Source organism: Astatotilapia calliptera, chromosome 22, assembly GCF_964374335.1.
Source record: "Astatotilapia calliptera chromosome 22, fAstCal68.1, whole genome shotgun sequence".
Taxonomy (NCBI): Eukaryota; Metazoa; Chordata; class Actinopteri; order Cichliformes; family Cichlidae; genus Astatotilapia; species Astatotilapia calliptera.
In genome coordinates, this window is record NC_137442.1 from 32,392,402 (window position 1) to 32,408,848 (window position 16,447).

A 16,447-nucleotide genomic window follows, 5' to 3' on the forward strand; every position below is an offset into this window, starting at 1 on the left:
CACTTCATGTGCCTGACCTTGCTGGACTGGTAACCATGGAAATTTTTTCTCTCTCTCTCTCTCTCCAGTTGAACACAGCTTGGTCATACAAAAAAAAAAAAGCCTTTATATGTGCACGGGGATGAACGACAAACAAGAGCGGTTTTCCATGGCTTTCTCTCACCAGGGCACCTTGGAGACAATCTTACCCTGGCTTTTATGGCTCACCATAGTGCGTCCAAATAACAAATATGCAGGGAGGATGAAGCACAACCCCCCACGCAGACCAGATAAATATGTGAAAATGACAGTATTTGTTTTCTTTTCATTTGGGATCTGTTATGACAGTCTGCATAAATAATGCACCTTCAGGAAATATTTACAGAACACATATTGGTCTATATCTGACTGTGTGTGTGTGTGTGTGTGTGTGTGTGTGTGTGTGTGTGTGTGTGTGTGTGTGTGTGTGTGTGTGTGTGTGTGTGTGTGTGTGTGTGTGTGTGTGAGGCTGCTTCTTTTAACATTATTTCAGCTAGGTCCCGTGCCTTGAAGTGAGCCTGCTTTTAATGAGTACTACCACTTACAGAGGCATCAATGCTTCTTTAGTTTGCCTTCCCAGAGGCATTATCGGCCATTGACAACTGGTTGAATGCTGCTCTCTATTTAAGCACACTATCCTGTCAGCACTGGCAGTTGATGGACAGAGTTGTACAAAAACTACCTTCCAATATTTATCTCATTGTAAGCGAATAGCTTAAAAGAGACTCAGTGAAAGCGAAGGACACATTGCACAGTAAAGAATGCAAAGGCGTGGACGAATGTCTGCATTTTTCCCCTTGAACCGAAACAAGACAGCTGAACGAAAGAGTTCTCAGCCTGATTAATTTTGGTATGTGGTGAATTTTGGTATCTTTTTAAAACATTTGTAGCGAAAACATCACTTTGTAAGTAGAAGAAAACATTGTGGCATTTCTGTAATATTTCTGGAAGATGTTGTATTTACTTTTTATGGTTGATTTAATGGAAGAAAATATATAATTTTATATAAGAAAAAACGTAATACGGTAAAGTAGTAAAATGCCTGTAATATCTGCCATTTTTCTAATACACTGTCCAGAATGATTTACAGTATGTGTGGATAGTTTCTCTGTATGCACCCTGAATCTGAGTTTAAGATACGTATGATACATATTACAACTACTGTGCAACTTACAGTGGACCTAAAATTCATTTTAGGCAGATAGTGGATTATGTGAAAGTCCTCCACCCACTTTTACTTAATCCATGAAATAAACCTTTTACAAAAACAAAGGCTTCTAAAGTTCTAAAGAAATCATGGCGATCTCTTGATCAATAGAAAAAAGTCCCACATCCACCTCTTGGAATTAAAAATACATTTTCCATTATGGTCCATTAAGGAACACAATACATTTCATTAATGTGAAGAATCATATAACATCCTCTACTGCTCTGATTTCTCTTTCTAACTAGTCAATGCAACCTCTCTCTACAGCTGTCACATGAATAGTGCAATGTTGGCAGACAATTCTGACCTGTGTCTCCCCCCACATCCCACCATCTATCTAGGTTATCAAAGTCTGTTTTTCTTAGCTTCCAGTAATTCCAGCAGTCAGAAAAAGACTGACAGAAAGGCTCATCATGAATCAGATTCACATGAAATTGCCAGTGTGAGCAGTGTCGACAGCATGCCAGTAGCGAGATGTCCGAGAGTCCTAAATGATGATCTGAAAACCAACAGGAGAAGTTACTGCCCTAATCAATTTGCTGTTATGTATCTGATTAACGTAAATCCAATCAAGTCTAGCTGTCCTCACACTACCCTCAGACACACTCATATGTGCACTGCTTCCTCCAGACATCCAAATGTCCACAAGATCATTTTCACCAGTAATTGTTGACAGGAGAGAGGCTGAAGGTGGACGAGGCTCGCCATAAGCCAAAGGATGTGTGGTGCAATTACAGTCCCCATCAACCACCGCCACTGAGTTACTGCTGCACTGTTTTCATTTGTTGTTAAAGTTATGAAATAGCTAACACAATCAGTACTGCTGTTGTGGGCACAAATGTTTATGAACACGCACTGTATACCTCTAATTACAGCCTCTACTATTTGGGTCCTACCCTGCTCTGCTTCATTTGCTGTAATGTACTTGTATTTCCTTTAGAAATACTTCTCACCCTTTTTTTATCACAACCCCTATTTAAGTTTAAACTTCCAACTCTTAAACCTCTCATATTTAATAGAGACAGGAAGACAGTGAAAGCTTTATGAGAGAGACCACCTTCAGTGCTCCAGGCATCTTACTGCACTTTTAGAAGATTTTTCCTTGTTTCTTCCTGCTCAGTTTAGTCAGTATCTTTTTTAGACCTAACCTTTTTGCTTGCTCAGCTGTTTATAGCTGACCACTCTCCTTAAGGTTATAAGATTTTATAGACTGCTCAACCCTTGGGGAAAAAATCGGTAACTTTAATGGATTGTCTGCCAAAAGTTCCATCTAGTAATTCGATGATATCTTATAAGGAATATGACCATTGATTTGGGTCTTTCGTCTTGTCATCCTTGAGCATGGGATTTTACCATTTTCAACATTTGAGCAGCCTGCAGCTGTGTTCTGATTTTCAGCCCTACTTGTCACCGCTGTCTGTTAGTGTCTCGGCTTTCCTCCACATTTTCCTTGTCATTCCTGTCAGACTGTCTATCCTTCACCTCATCAACACATTGCACCATTCCCTCGTCAGTTTGTGGGGCACCAGTTGTGACCTCCACTGTTTCCTGCTGCATTACTTGCAGGTTGCTTGTGACCAGTTCCCTCAGCCCCTTGTTTCCCTAGATCACTAGGTGTCTGCTATTTGCCAGCAGCATTGGCTACAGCACTATGTTGTCAACCTGAGCATGAGCATGAATGCAGGGTGAGCATGTTCCTAAAATGTAGTCCTAGCTTCCCAAACTCAATCAGCACCTTTATGCACTCTTTCACTCAAACTCCCAACATGCAGTGCAGTAAGGAGAGGACATCAGATACATGTTACTCTTCAAAAGAGTATTCACATGCCTTTCACACCTTCAAAGTTCTTCCAGTGATCTAATAATGAACTTTCATGAAGTTCTTGGAACTAATAAAAAGACTATATTTTTATATTCCTACTATGGTTCAAGCTCCAAAAACACTCTTCCTTGGTTAATGCCATTGGAAATGGACAGTGGAAGATTAACCAGCAACACCAGTCATGTTATTAGTGGCCTGTTCTCAGCGATATAAAACACATGCCACCTGCAAATCAAGAACCAAACACCCTATGAGTGCAATAGTTGTAAGTATACAGTGGGCTTTGTGAAACCTTTAATTTTATGAAAACATTACTTTCAGCTACCTTCTTATTCACAAGGGGTTGTAACCCCAAGCAGGCAGCTCCACATGTTTGATTTGTTACATTTTTTACACCAGATACTGTTTGTGACAAAACCTGGTCCCAGAATCAAACCGGGAATCTTCCACTTATTAAGCACATGTGTAAACCACTACATACACAATGGAGGCATTAACTTGAAATTGTATGAACGGTACGAAATCCAACCAACCATCTTTGATTGGAGGCACTTGGCTAAAAATAAATTAAATAAAATATGACAGTAAGAGCCATTAAATTTACATTTAAAGAGCGCCATAAAAGCCAGTCCTATGACTAATAAAATTAAATTAATCACTGAGCTACGTTTACAGGAAACACAACAAATTTACTTACAACCATACATGTACTATCTATATTATTCTGTAGATTATGTACAAATACGTACACATGTGACATACAGGTAAAGTGCTTGCAATGTACCCATCTCAACAATGTACACATGTAACGTGCATGTAATATACATGTAATCCCTGTAACATTTACCATGTAATCCCTATAACATACACATATAATATATATGTAATGCACACATGAGGTACAGATCATTTAAACAATGTACCCATAAAATGTACATGTACCCTACACATGTCTAAACTTGTAAATGTAACATACATATAATGGATATGTATAAAGTGTGTAATGTGTAAGGTACACATAATATTGTCATTGATTTTGAGATCAGCTGATCACAGTGTACACCTTTAAAGCATCATCAGCCAGCGATTCTTCCTGTATTGACCAATCTGAAACCAATATTCATATAAAATGTCCTCTCAGTTCTTCTCTACCTCCTGACCACACTATGCTCATTGCTCATGCTCGCTGACTCATGCTCATTCATGTTCATTTCAAAAGTGCTGAATGGAGTTTAGGTGAATCAAATTCTTCTACACCAAAAAGGCTGAGCTTTTTTCTTTTCTTTTCTTTAACATATTATGTCACAATTGAATTGCTATGTTGAAACGGATAAACACAGAATGCCGTGTGGAAAACATTTCTTTACTCAAAGGCAGTTTGGAGAGGACAGAGGGTCAAGATGAGGTCAGTCAAGAAAAGTTTGAAGCAATCCTAAAGCACCTGCGGCAAAAAGCCCTTCAGACTAAACAAACGTCAAAAGGATAACATCTAGACAGGTGCAAAATGAGCCGGGGGGGTTCAGACAGCTCATCCCAGCTGAACTGATAACAGTCCTTAACTTCCACTATGAGAATGGGAAGAATTATATAGGGGTCTTAATCTGGCTTTCTCTCTTCAGGCAGGTAGTGAATCTGTGGCACCCAGACAAGTTCAGAGAGGATCATGTTTAATCTTTCGCTGTATATGTAGGCATACTGTGTTTTCTTTTTCAAACAAGGAGTTCCTTTTCATACTAAAAAAATTATAAAGGGATAAAATATTTCTTTCAGTAAATTTTACTGATTTTTTTGGATTAAATTCCGCATGATTTGATGATTTATTTATTTATTTATGTGAAGAAAGTTAAAGGTCAGCAGTCACTCATACTTTAAAGATGAAATCGTGTTATCTGGTTAAAACATGTGATTCATTGTGAGGACAGATGTTTCCATATTTTCATAAGACAAAACAGCGGAGTAAATACTCAACATCTTTCCCAAAAATGAGAGATCGTAGATTAGCACATGTCGTATTTAATTAAGTTTCCACGTTTTTGTCTCCCCCCATCCTCACGCATGCTCAGTGTCTATCTTCGGCTGATTCACAGCAGCAGCAGCGTTGGAGATCCAGCGGTCCGACAGCACATGGATCCCCAGTGAGAACCTAGAGCTCTCCGGCCAGGAGGGGTAAGACTGCGTCCTTCATTGCTTGTAAAGTCGGTTACAGCAAAAGAAGGAGGCTGTGAGGAAAGAGAAAGATCACCGTAGCTGAAGTGCGATGGAGAAAAAGTGTGAAATGGACTGAGAGGCTCCATGGCCGCGATGACTCACTGGTGTTCAGTGCCGGCGGTTAGTTTGCGTCTGTGAGTTGAAATGACCGTTTAGAAGAAAATGTCGGCAGTGAGATTGAGGGCGACCTTTTTTCTTTTCCCGTTTCAATGTGAGCATTCAATGAATTTGAAATCATATTTCCTGCATCGGTGTACTCCAGTAAATAGCCTGTTGCATTCTTTTTAGCATTATAAGAAACGGTCAGATAAAAAGTGTGTGTTTTTTTGTTTGTTTTTTACTTGTCTGGAAAGCTGAGACAAGCTTACTAGCACCATGGACAGCTCCTTGTTTTAACGACCCTTTTGATTATGTAGGCCATACTATTAAAAACAACAATAACAACAACAACAACAGTAGTAAAAACAGTAAGCAAGGTCAATAGTGTTCAATTCTGATTTTAACAATAAGTGTTTAGTTGGGTTAAACCAGGCTGCTGGTTTACTGGTGGTTACAAGGGTATTTAAAAGTAGAATGGGAGGCAGAGCCTTCAGCTTTCAGGCCCCTCTTTAGTGGAACCAGCCCCCAGATTGGTTTTGGACAGACACCCTCTCTACTTTTAAGATGAAGCTTAAATGTCTTTTTTGATAAAGCTTATAGTTAGGGCTGGATCAGGTGATCCTGGAATCTGCCTTAGTTATGCTGCAGTAGGCCTGGGCTGCCGGGGGCTTCCCATGATGCACTGAGTATTTCTTCTTCACCTTTTTTCACTTTTCTCTCGCTGTCATTGCTATTCTCTGGCTCCCTTCCACTGTCTTCCACCCCTCACCTCCAACTGTTCACAGCAGATGGCTGCCCCTCCCTGAGCCTCAGGTTTCCTCCTGTTAAAAGGGAGGTTTTTTTTCTTCCCACTGCCCCCAAGCACATGCTCATAGGTGTTTAAGTGATTGTTTGGTGTTTTCTTTCTACTATTGTATTTATATATTTTATATAAATAAAGCTGAATTGAATTGAATCTTAGAACTTATAATGAAGAATATCAGTGGACTTCCACGTACGTAGAGGACTGCTTTGTCAGTTTTTGTTAAAAAGTTTTCATTGAGCCTTAGGTCTCAGTCAGACAGCACTAGAGACCAGTCAGTGAATCCCTGACAACTGCTCTGGGGAAAAATGTCTATTTCCCAACACGTTGCTGAAGGTTTAGTCACAAATAGGGTGATGAACCAAAAACCTCCTTGTGAGTGCTTTTATCACATTGCTGCACTTGCCTGTAGTGTTTATGGAAAATGGCCACTTGTCTCCAAACACTCGCTGATTAACCACCAAGTGGTACTGAAACTTGAAAAATGCAACAAAAACCGGAGAGCCTTCAAAGTAAAAGTTGGGCCTTAGAACTGAAACTACTATGTTTTAAAAGCCCTGCACATACCATTAACCACCACAACGAGACAATCCTTTAACTCTGCTTTCAGTGTCTAGTTTTAGTTTAGCCCTTTAGCTTTATTCATTGAGGACCATCTCGGGGATGCCCTCTTCTCCACCTCTGGCTTTATTATAGGCAATTTCAGCACAGTGGGATTAATCAGAAGTGGCTCCCGTAGCTCTGACCTTACTAGTGCTTCAAAGTGTTCCTATTTAAAATTACTAGAGTATCAGTGTTTTAAAATTTAATTAACCAAAACGAACAAACAGTAAACTTTGAGTTATTGTGTTATGAGTGGCTTTTTTTTTTTATCTTAAAGCATAGCTGAATTATTGAGCAGTGGTGAATGAACTACTGAGCTCCCTTACATAAATAAAAACACCATTAGCACTGTCCTGCAATCAAAATTTTGCTAATGTAAAATTAAACTTCCCAGTATTCCAAATGTAGATAAAAAATTTTAAATATAAGCGCTCCAATTTTATACACTTGTTTATCATTAGATTTTTAATACTGCATAAAGTCAGACATGGTATTTTATAGCATTATAATTAATATTGCAACACGAAAAAGTGGGATAATAATAAATAACCAGTAACTATAGTTGTTATGTGAGTATATTATGAGATAAAAGTATGCCCTTGTATACAGCCCCACAATGTTTCTGTTTCAATGTTTCTATGCATACACCATGTATATAGTTTACTCACATATATGTATACATATATATTGCTTTTTTCCCATTTCTATATTGTTTCCTTTACTTTTGCACCTTTGTGGTCCACCTACTCAGTTTCGCTGTGCAAGAAACTGCACAATGACAATAAAAGCTCAAAAGTCTAAAGATGCTGCCACAAATGTGAAGGTTAGTAAATGTAATTGGTTTGTAATCACTGCTCTGCAGACACATTTAAAAGTAAAGGTGGAAATAAAAATATGTATTTGTTATTTTCTGAATTTGTGTTTTAGGGGGCTCATACGTCTAACTATCTCAACTTTACAATCAATTAAGGGTAATGTTCCAGTGAAAGATAAAACAGGGTATCAAACCATAGAAATAGACCCTTGGCTGGCAAAGTCTTCCCTTATTGAATTGTTTATTTGAAAGAAAATGTAGGCAAATGCTTTGCAAAACCCTTTTTCTCAGTGCTTTACATAGGATAAGATAAAAAACATGCTGCGCATCATGTTCAGCTCCAGCATGCTTTCTTTGTGTCTTAGTTTTATTTTTATCATATCAACTTACAGCTATAAAGACACCAAACAGAGATGTGGTATATTGGATCACTTTTGTTAGTAACTCATTCTTTTCAGCTTAAGCAGCAAAGGAAGGTAATAATGTAACGTTACCTGAACAGGAAGTTCTTTCCATCATTTTGTCATTGCAAATTTAGTCATCAGGATTGATACTGCAGTCGGATTAGACCGCTGCTGTGCTACAGACTGAGTTCTGGCGTTTGTGCACAGCTCAGGGAAACAGTTTGAAGAATGAAATAAATCAACCCAACAGCCTTAGGAGAATAACAACAGAGGGACATGAATACAGTGTACACGCACTTGCATATGTGTGACTCATCCGTGGGTGGTGATAGAGTCACCTCAGGGCCGCGGTGGCCGTCAATCGTTCACATGCGGCAACAATAACTGGGGCAACCTGAAGACACGGGTGAAGGATTTATGACGAGTCTCTGCAGGGAGGGAAGGTTTTTATTGCAGGGAATCCATATTCAGCAGATAAACAATGTCTGTGTTCACAGCCAGGCAGCTGATATGTACACAAATCAGTCTGTTCAGAAGTACGGCTGGCTGTGTATCACCATTCTTATCGTATGAATTTCTATCTTTATTGTAGGTGTACAAGGAGAGAGATGGCTCTGTGCTCCGAGGCCTGTGCTTCTGGCTCAGGAGGAGAATCCTCCGGCAGTGAGGTGAGCTGCGCTAACACTGGTGATCATTCTGATCTGATTACAGCTGAAGTAGTGATTTTGGAGTTAGGCAGATGACAGGAAGCTCTCATAAGGAAAATGTTTGCGTGAAAGTCAGTGTAACAATAACAAAGTTGTAGCAAAAATAGTCTGAACATACCTGCTAATTACTTTGGCACTGTGACTGATGGATTGATAACTATATCTTGGAAACTAAGATAAATTAAAATATATACCAAACAAGTTGGCTCTACTCTGAGCCCATCACAGATGGCCGAACTTCTCACCCTATCTCTAAGGGAGAGGCCAGCCACCCTTCGGAGGAAGCTCATTTCTGCCGCTTGTATCCGCGATCTCATTCTTTCGGTCACTACCCACAGCTGGTGACCATAGGTGAGGGTAGGGTTGCAGATCGACCGGTAAATAACCTTAGAGATAAAGTGAGGAGTGGCCCTCTCTTTACCACGACGGACCAGTACAGCGTCCATATCACTGTAGCTGCAGCACCGATCCGTCTGTCAATCTCCCGCTTCCTTCTCCCGTCACTTGTGAACAAGACCCCAAGATACTTAAACTCTTCCACTTGGGGCAAGAGCTCGTCCCTGACCCGGAGTGGGCACTCCACCCTTTTCCGACTGAGGACCATGGCCTCAGATTTGGAGGTGCTGATTCTCATTCCCACCGCTTCACACTCGGCCGCGAACCGTTCCAGTGCAAGCTGGAGGCCATCACCTGATGAAGCCAACAGAACCACATCATCTGTGAAAAGCAGAGATCAGATGCTGAGACCAACTAAGCGAAAGCCTTCCGCCACTTGGCTATGCCTAGAAATTCTGTCCATAAAAATTACGATGATTCATGTGTTTATTTCAAATGTGATTTTTTTTCTCTCGTTTTGGTCACAACTTCCTTCCAGGCAGGTTCAAGCTGTCTTCGTTTTGGGGTTCGTTCCTATCTGCACCACTTCTATGAAGAGTGCTCCTCCTCCATGTGGGAAAGAGACCCGGAGGATCGGGGGTTCGTCCAGAGCCAGAGGTCAGCCCTGTGGTGGAACTCAGCAGTCTGGAAGGTAAAGCTACTGTTCTCTGTACATACCATGACATGGTTTTCAAATGTTTCCTGTGGCACAATAAAGTGCTACATTTCCTCTTTTACTGTGTTTCTGGTACTAAAATTTTAATTCCAAAAATAATATTGATAATATTAACTTGACCTCGGATCATTATATGACTCACAGCTGCATCAAATAATTCAGGGGATGAATTCTTTTATGAGGCTTACGGTGTAAAAAAAAATTAGATGTGGTCCTTTCACAGCTAAATCCATGAAAAGTTAAAATCAATATACATTTTTACTTCATTGGCTTTTCAGTCGAATTGACTTTTGAGTTCTTCCACATAAAACTGGACAGCCCTCGTCTTCACACATTGATGCCCTTGTCACTGTCAGCCCCGTGGTGCCCTGAGGAGTGAATGTGTCACCTCTGTGACACATGGTGCCTCTTACTGGCAGTTTGCAGCTGCCAACAGTGAGCTTCACCGGTGTAATAACTCTGCAAAGTGTCTATATTGTTTATATTTATATATTTAGGTATAATTACAGAAATTAAACCATCATTACATATTTTCACAACTGTGGCCAAATGCTATGTACATGGGAACTTTATTTCTGCAATACTAGTTAGTTTCTCGTATAAACTGATGCTTTAGATCACAGGTGTCAAACTCCAGTCCTCGATGGCTGGTGTCCTGATACTTTTCCATGTGTCCCTGCTGCAACACACCTAAATATATTTACTAGGTCATTAGCATGACTCTATAGAACTTGACTGCATGCTGAGGTGGTAATTCAGCTATTTGATTCATGTTACAGCAGCTCGTGAGTGAATGAACATGGTGCAATAAAAGTATTTTTAGAAGTACATTTTTCCAAACTCTTACATTTACGTACATTTATTTAAATTTACTTAAGTAGGGTTAGGGGTTACCAGGGACACATTTAAAAGTTTCAGGACACCGGCCCTCAAGGACTGGAGTTTGACACCCCTGCTTTATATCCTTCAATAACATTTCTGCTGGGCTAAGGTCATTGGTTTGACTCCTTCCTTTAAAAGCAAATGATTTATATATCATTTATTTTTTTTATTCAGGTATCAGATAAATGTCTGGACATTTTTAATTACAACATGCTAGTAAACTTCATAAAACTGATTGTTCCATTGATAACAAGCTGTCAGACTTAGCATAATGAGCCCAAATCATGACACTACCTCCACCATAGATGGTTTCATAGATGATATAAGGTTGTCATGTTGTAATCGTGTGTTTTCTAATCTCTTGAGCCTTCCTATTTAATCCCGGAGGTTCTATTTTGGTCTGACGTGTCCCATAAAATATTTTTTCCAACAGCCTTCTGGCTTCTCCAGGTGACCTGTAGTATTATTGTTGAATGTGATTCTGATGTTGGACTGATAAAAATGATTAGCTAGTGTTTAAAAAGGCCTTTTGCTGTTTAGCTGTTACCCTGGGCTCCTTTGTGACTTTCAGTTGATCTTGATCTTGCTGGTTCGTATACATACATAATCTTATGACCCCCTTTGGCAACAGTGGGAAGGAAAAACTCCCTTTTAACAGGAAGAAACCTCCGGCAGAACCAGGCTCAGGGAGGTGTGGGGCCATCTGATTGCTCGGTTGAGTCCAAAGTCTCCATCTATTAAAATCGATTAAAATTTGGCATACGTCCACAAGGGTCTTCAAGGTCAACGTAATAATTTCAAAAACTAACAAAAAATTTGATGCTTACAAATTTGGTGTGTTTTGTCAAAATATAGAAAGTACTGTATTATTGTTTCAAATATCATATTTGACCTCTGACCTTTCCTTCAAGGTCAGTAGGTCGATCTGAAGGTCAAAAAGATAATAATGATATTTACTATTTAAAATTATGTCTCTTACTGCCATTGTTTGTATGGCCGACATATAGACTTATAGGGGGTGATATATGAGGATTCCTAGTATCATGACACATTGGACCTCCGATGTCACTTTTTTCTTTCATATTCACCCCAAAATGTGTTACATCTTTAAAGAAAGTATTGTCAAGAGAACGAGAATGAGCTGGCTATGTACTTAGAAATCAACTGTAGAATCATTATCTGATAAGCCGAAGCCGATGTCCATTTATTTATCTATTATTTTTCTTCATTACCTACTCCTACATAATGTTTGTGTAATTAAAGCATTCATCCATCATGCTGTCCTTTTCTAATTTTTAGTGCACTGCAAATATGTTAAAGCACAAAGGAAAGAAAGCACAATACTATTCCCTTAAAAGTAAATGTTGCCCAGAGAGTAAGCTGCCTTGGCAGAGGTTTGTGCTCTCAGGGTTGTATAATTTTGCATCATTTTCCCAAATACACGAATGGCCAAATATTATACTTTTTTAATCATTGTTTTTCTTCTACTTTGAGGTGAAATTCTGCTGATGTTTCAGGTTGAAAATGCAGAAACTTCTCTCTGCGACTTTACTCATATAATGTAGTGCATACAGTGCATTTTTAAGCTTCATGATGAACAGCAGTCATGTGCTGGTATTTGTAAAGCAGCGGGATTCCAGGTCAGCACGTGTGGCAATTGGGATTTTTCTGCATTACAAACAACAAAATGACCTTTCTTAACAAGTAGTGAAGAGCACTGAGCAAACAGGGCCACCTATACAAAAATTAAATAGCCATATCTGCAAAAATGACCACCTCAGCTTCCTTTCTTTACCCTGTCTACCCTTAGGTGTCCTTGGCCCTGGGTGTCCTCATCTTGACTGCAGGTATTGCCACACTGTCGGTCGGCTACTCCACTCCTCCCAAAATCGAGTCGTTCGGAGAGGGAGATCTGTTCTTCGTGGACACGCAGGCCATCAGCTTTAACAAGGGGCTGCATTTCAGCGCCGCAGCCGGGATTGGGCTCTCCTGCCTCGGCTCTGCCCTGGCTGCAATGGGGGTTGTTGTTTGGATCCTCCCCAAGGCCAACTTGAAAGAGAGGCTGTCCCACAGACCAGGGGGAGTGGAAGGGAGAAGAGAGTGTGGGTCAAAGTGGAGGGGCTTTAAGGATGTTAGGGATGTGGTCACTAAGCCACCTGGTTCAGAGGAGGGGAAGGTGCCCTTTACTTTGTCGAAGGTGGAAAATGTGCAGCCCGCTTCTTAAAAAAGATCACGACTGAGCTATAAGGCTTTTGTTCTAGTCCTGGGGCCTTTTTTTTTTTTGCATGGTCTTAACTTCTTGTCTTACCTCTGTCAAAGGAAATGTGTTATTTCAACATGCAGATTGTTCAGATGGAGGCTGTTTTGTCACCTCAGTATTACAGTTAGACCCCTGCAGTTTGATTGGATTGGACTGGATTGGATTGACTAGCCTCTCTGTAGTTCTAGGGATGTGATTTTGTTTACAAGCACCAGTCAAGAAAACCCACATATATTATGATTTAGTGAAAAAAACACATAAATAAATACATTAGAGGATGTTAAAAAACTTAAAAAAAAACCCCTCAGATTTACATTACACATATAAAACCTACATTTGTTGTTTGTTTTTTTAAAGATACATAGCAATGATCTGAAATGGCAAGAAGAGCCAAATCCTCTCCCCTCCCCCGCAGCAAGGAGCGAAGCCTTGCATGAAGCATGAAGAGAGTTTTGAGGGTCTGGACAGACTGGCCTTTTCCCTCCGAGTGGCTCTAATCTTACAAATATGTCATTCAACTCGATGCCAACAGTGTTTTGGGAACATTTAACACTCTTTTCCAACCGTCTTTTGTTATCTGCACCGAGGCTGCCAAACCAACAAATCATTGTTTATTTAGAGCTGATGAATAAAACATTTTCAATCAGCTTCATGATTGGGCTTTTTGCACATGAAATCATTCAGTGTCATTTTGTCGTTCAGAGTGATGCCCAGGTACCTGTAATGGCTCACTATCTAGGTGTAGCTGTGGATTCGATGAAAGTGGGTGCAGAGACAGAAAGATTTCAGAGAAAGCTCCTCTTTTGTTTCTGAGTGAGTATATGTCATCGCACAAACTGACAAAATTACCTGAAGCTGGACCACGGTTCACTTCATGGTTTGAAAGAGGCTGATAATCACCAACGATACCAACGCTGGTGTTGTTGCTGGATCGATACTAGAACGATAGGACCGATAATGTGTTTGTGTTGCACAGCACTGCAAAGAACCTCAGTCCAAACGTTAATAGTCATTGCAAAAATAACAAAGTGAATAAAACACACCCATGTAGTGATCCTGTTGAACTGTAGACATGATAAAAGATGGATGTCCGTACCGTGACTTCATCAAGCCTCCAGATTAGCACTTTTGGCATCTTGGTGTTTTCAAACTGGATGCGCCCACTGATTGATAGCTCTGACCACGAAACTGTACGCTTACAAGCCATTAGCCAATACTTCATAACATTTTCTGAAACTTAAAATGACCATAATTTACTAAATGAACTTGCTCTTTTCAATATGCCTAAAAAAACAAGTGATTGAACCAGTAAGCTCACAGCTATCACCTCCTTGTAGTGAAAAGACTGCAGGTTCAAGGCCCATCCAGCACTGACTATGTCCATCTTTCGGGTTGTCATCAGGGCTTCAGACAAGGTGTCATCAGACCTCATTTTCAGTAACCCAACATATAGTACATTTGCAGTATTTCAGAAAGCCTGTGTGTTTAATATGAGACTGGATGCTGTCAAAAAATGAAAAGAAGTCATAAGCATGAACATAAGTGTGTCTTCTTGACCACCGACCAGATCCAGAAATGTGGTGTGGCATCTACTGCCTCCATCTTTACTTCTCTTTGTTTAATATGTTGAAAAGCTTTCAGAGAAGATAAGCTGTAGAGGTATTTTTAGGCCCCAAGACTTGAACCATAAGGCACGTAGTTATCGTAAACACCTCGTAGTGCAGCATAGAGACATAGCTGTTGACCGGGTAGACTGTGTTTGTCCACTAGCATTAAGAAAATACACTCAGTTCTTAGAAATGTATGTTTTTATTCCTCCTATTTCATGTTGTTTTTGCCTTGTGTTTTGTATTTTTTTAAATAGCGGTACTGGCTTTCAAAGTACTTAGTGATGATGGTGATGATGTTGTGTGAACCGCACGTGAATCCTGGCTCTCCGCTCATAAAGAGAATCATTAACAATTATGTACCTGCAGCTACACACATCTACACATACGCTCAGCCTGCTGTGTTGAACACAGTCACACGCACTCTCACTCTCACTCTCACCCACACACCCACACGCACAGACGCACAGTAATTTGTGCTCCATTGACAGTATCACCTCCCTTCTCCACACTGTAATCTGGCTGCGTAATTGCCTGCAATCTGTGTCTCCAGGCAACAGTTGGGCTTCAAGTGCTCTATTTTGAACTCCGAACAAAGACCCTTTTCTGATTGGTCCCTCACGTCCCCTCTCGTTATTTTTACTCCAATCAGATTTTGTGTTTACAGGCGGACACAGTAGCAGCGAGTGAGTGGTGAAGGGCTGAGGTGAGAGGAATTTGCACTGGCACCTTAGAAGCCCCCTGTCTGATTAGGTCCTCAAATTTCAGAAAAATAGACTACAACCTAGAAAAAAAAGTATTTAAAAAAAAAGAGCAACCCCGATGTCCTGATATAATGGGAGTAATTTCACTGAGTGTTTCTATTGCTGTTTCATTGTTTTGTTGTGTTACTGGTTATGGTGAAGATAATGGAGTAAAATGGGGTTTCGTGTCACTGGTGCAAAGAAAATCACCAAAATAAACTTGTGATCTGCAATTTTTAAAGTGTTTGGATCCATTTAATAAATCTGTGCCACAACGACACGTATGCAAAGCTATCTTTAAACTGGAATAATTCATATTTTCTTGTCTCTCTGTTATGTCCGACTGTATTACAGCAGTTAAACCATTTATGCTTAAACCCAATATTCACTTGTTGTATGTGTATGCTTGGAAGCAGGCATAGAGATATGACCTAAGTGGTTTCTATGGAGCTTGTAACGATAGAGGAAATGTGTCCACTGTGTCTCATGTTTACAAGAAGGAGAGTATTGGAGAGGTGGGGCAGAAGCAATCCACAGGATGTACAATCATGATCTGAACAAGAGATTTTGATTCTGTGTGACATACTTGTTTAACCTTACATACGTCAATCAAACCAGTAAGCGTCAAGAATTAGACTGCTGTATGCTGTATGCGGATGTCTTCTGAAGAAGAATCCCACTGGTTTGATGTTCTTTGGCTTGCTCAGGATGTCTTTCCAGTTTTTTCTTCACATTGATTTCGGAAGGAAAGCTCCCTGAATCAGAACAAAGATTTATTTCCTGTTCAGCTCCTTTTTGTTTGTTATGAACTTAAGCTGCTCGGCAGTCGGTGGTCTTGCGCTGACTGCACGTCTCTATTGATGTTCTAATTTTATTATTTCAATGTGGGTGAAAGTGCCTTTTCTTTGGAATGCTCTTTCATAATTGCCACAGACTGTGAAGGGCAAATTAGCGAGACAGTGCATGCTGCTAGGCAACAAATACAACCAAGAGTGCACTCGTGCGTGTTTTTTTAAGCCCCGGTGTAATAAATCATAAAGAAAGGAAAATAAAAACAGTTAGATTAGGTTTGTGAAACCAAAGTCAAGTCTAATAATTAGTCTGGATTCCTATTTTTTAAACTCATAAAATTATGGATCTTTTCTACACACTTTTACTAAGGAGAAGTTTTTTTCTTTTCTTTTTTTAATGGGTATTAAATGTTGGAACAGCTTATTGTT

General features: G+C 40.0%; 1 protein-coding gene across 1 annotated transcript; it reads left to right on the forward strand.

Moving 5' to 3' along the window:
* The first annotated feature begins 5,063 nt into the window (after positions 1-5,063).
* nrsn1l (neurensin 1-like) lies at positions 5,064-15,521 on the forward strand. The gene is made up of 4 exons (XM_026156317.2): positions 5,064-5,213; positions 8,570-8,645; positions 9,559-9,711; positions 12,428-15,521. Exons 2-4 carry the CDS (start codon positions 8,586-8,588, stop codon positions 12,839-12,841), a joined length of 627 nt encoding a protein of 208 aa, XP_026012102.1. The 5' UTR covers positions 5,064-5,213; positions 8,570-8,585; the 3' UTR covers positions 12,842-15,521.
* The last annotated feature ends 926 nt before the right edge of the window (positions 15,522-16,447 follow it).

Bases quoted from the DNA above. Each gene is read 5' to 3' on its own strand.
- nrsn1l (XM_026156317.2), top strand. From the start codon at position 8,586: ATGGCTCTGTGCTCCGAGGCCTGTGCTTCTGGCTCAGGAGGAGAATCC. The intron at 8,646-9,558 runs GTGAGCTGCGCT...ACTTCCTTCCAG, and splicing joins GAGAATCCTCCGGCAGTGAG to GCAGGTTCAAGCTGTCTTCG. The intron at 9,712-12,427 runs GTAAAGCTACTG...GTCTACCCTTAG, and splicing joins GGAACTCAGCAGTCTGGAAG to GTGTCCTTGGCCCTGGGTGT.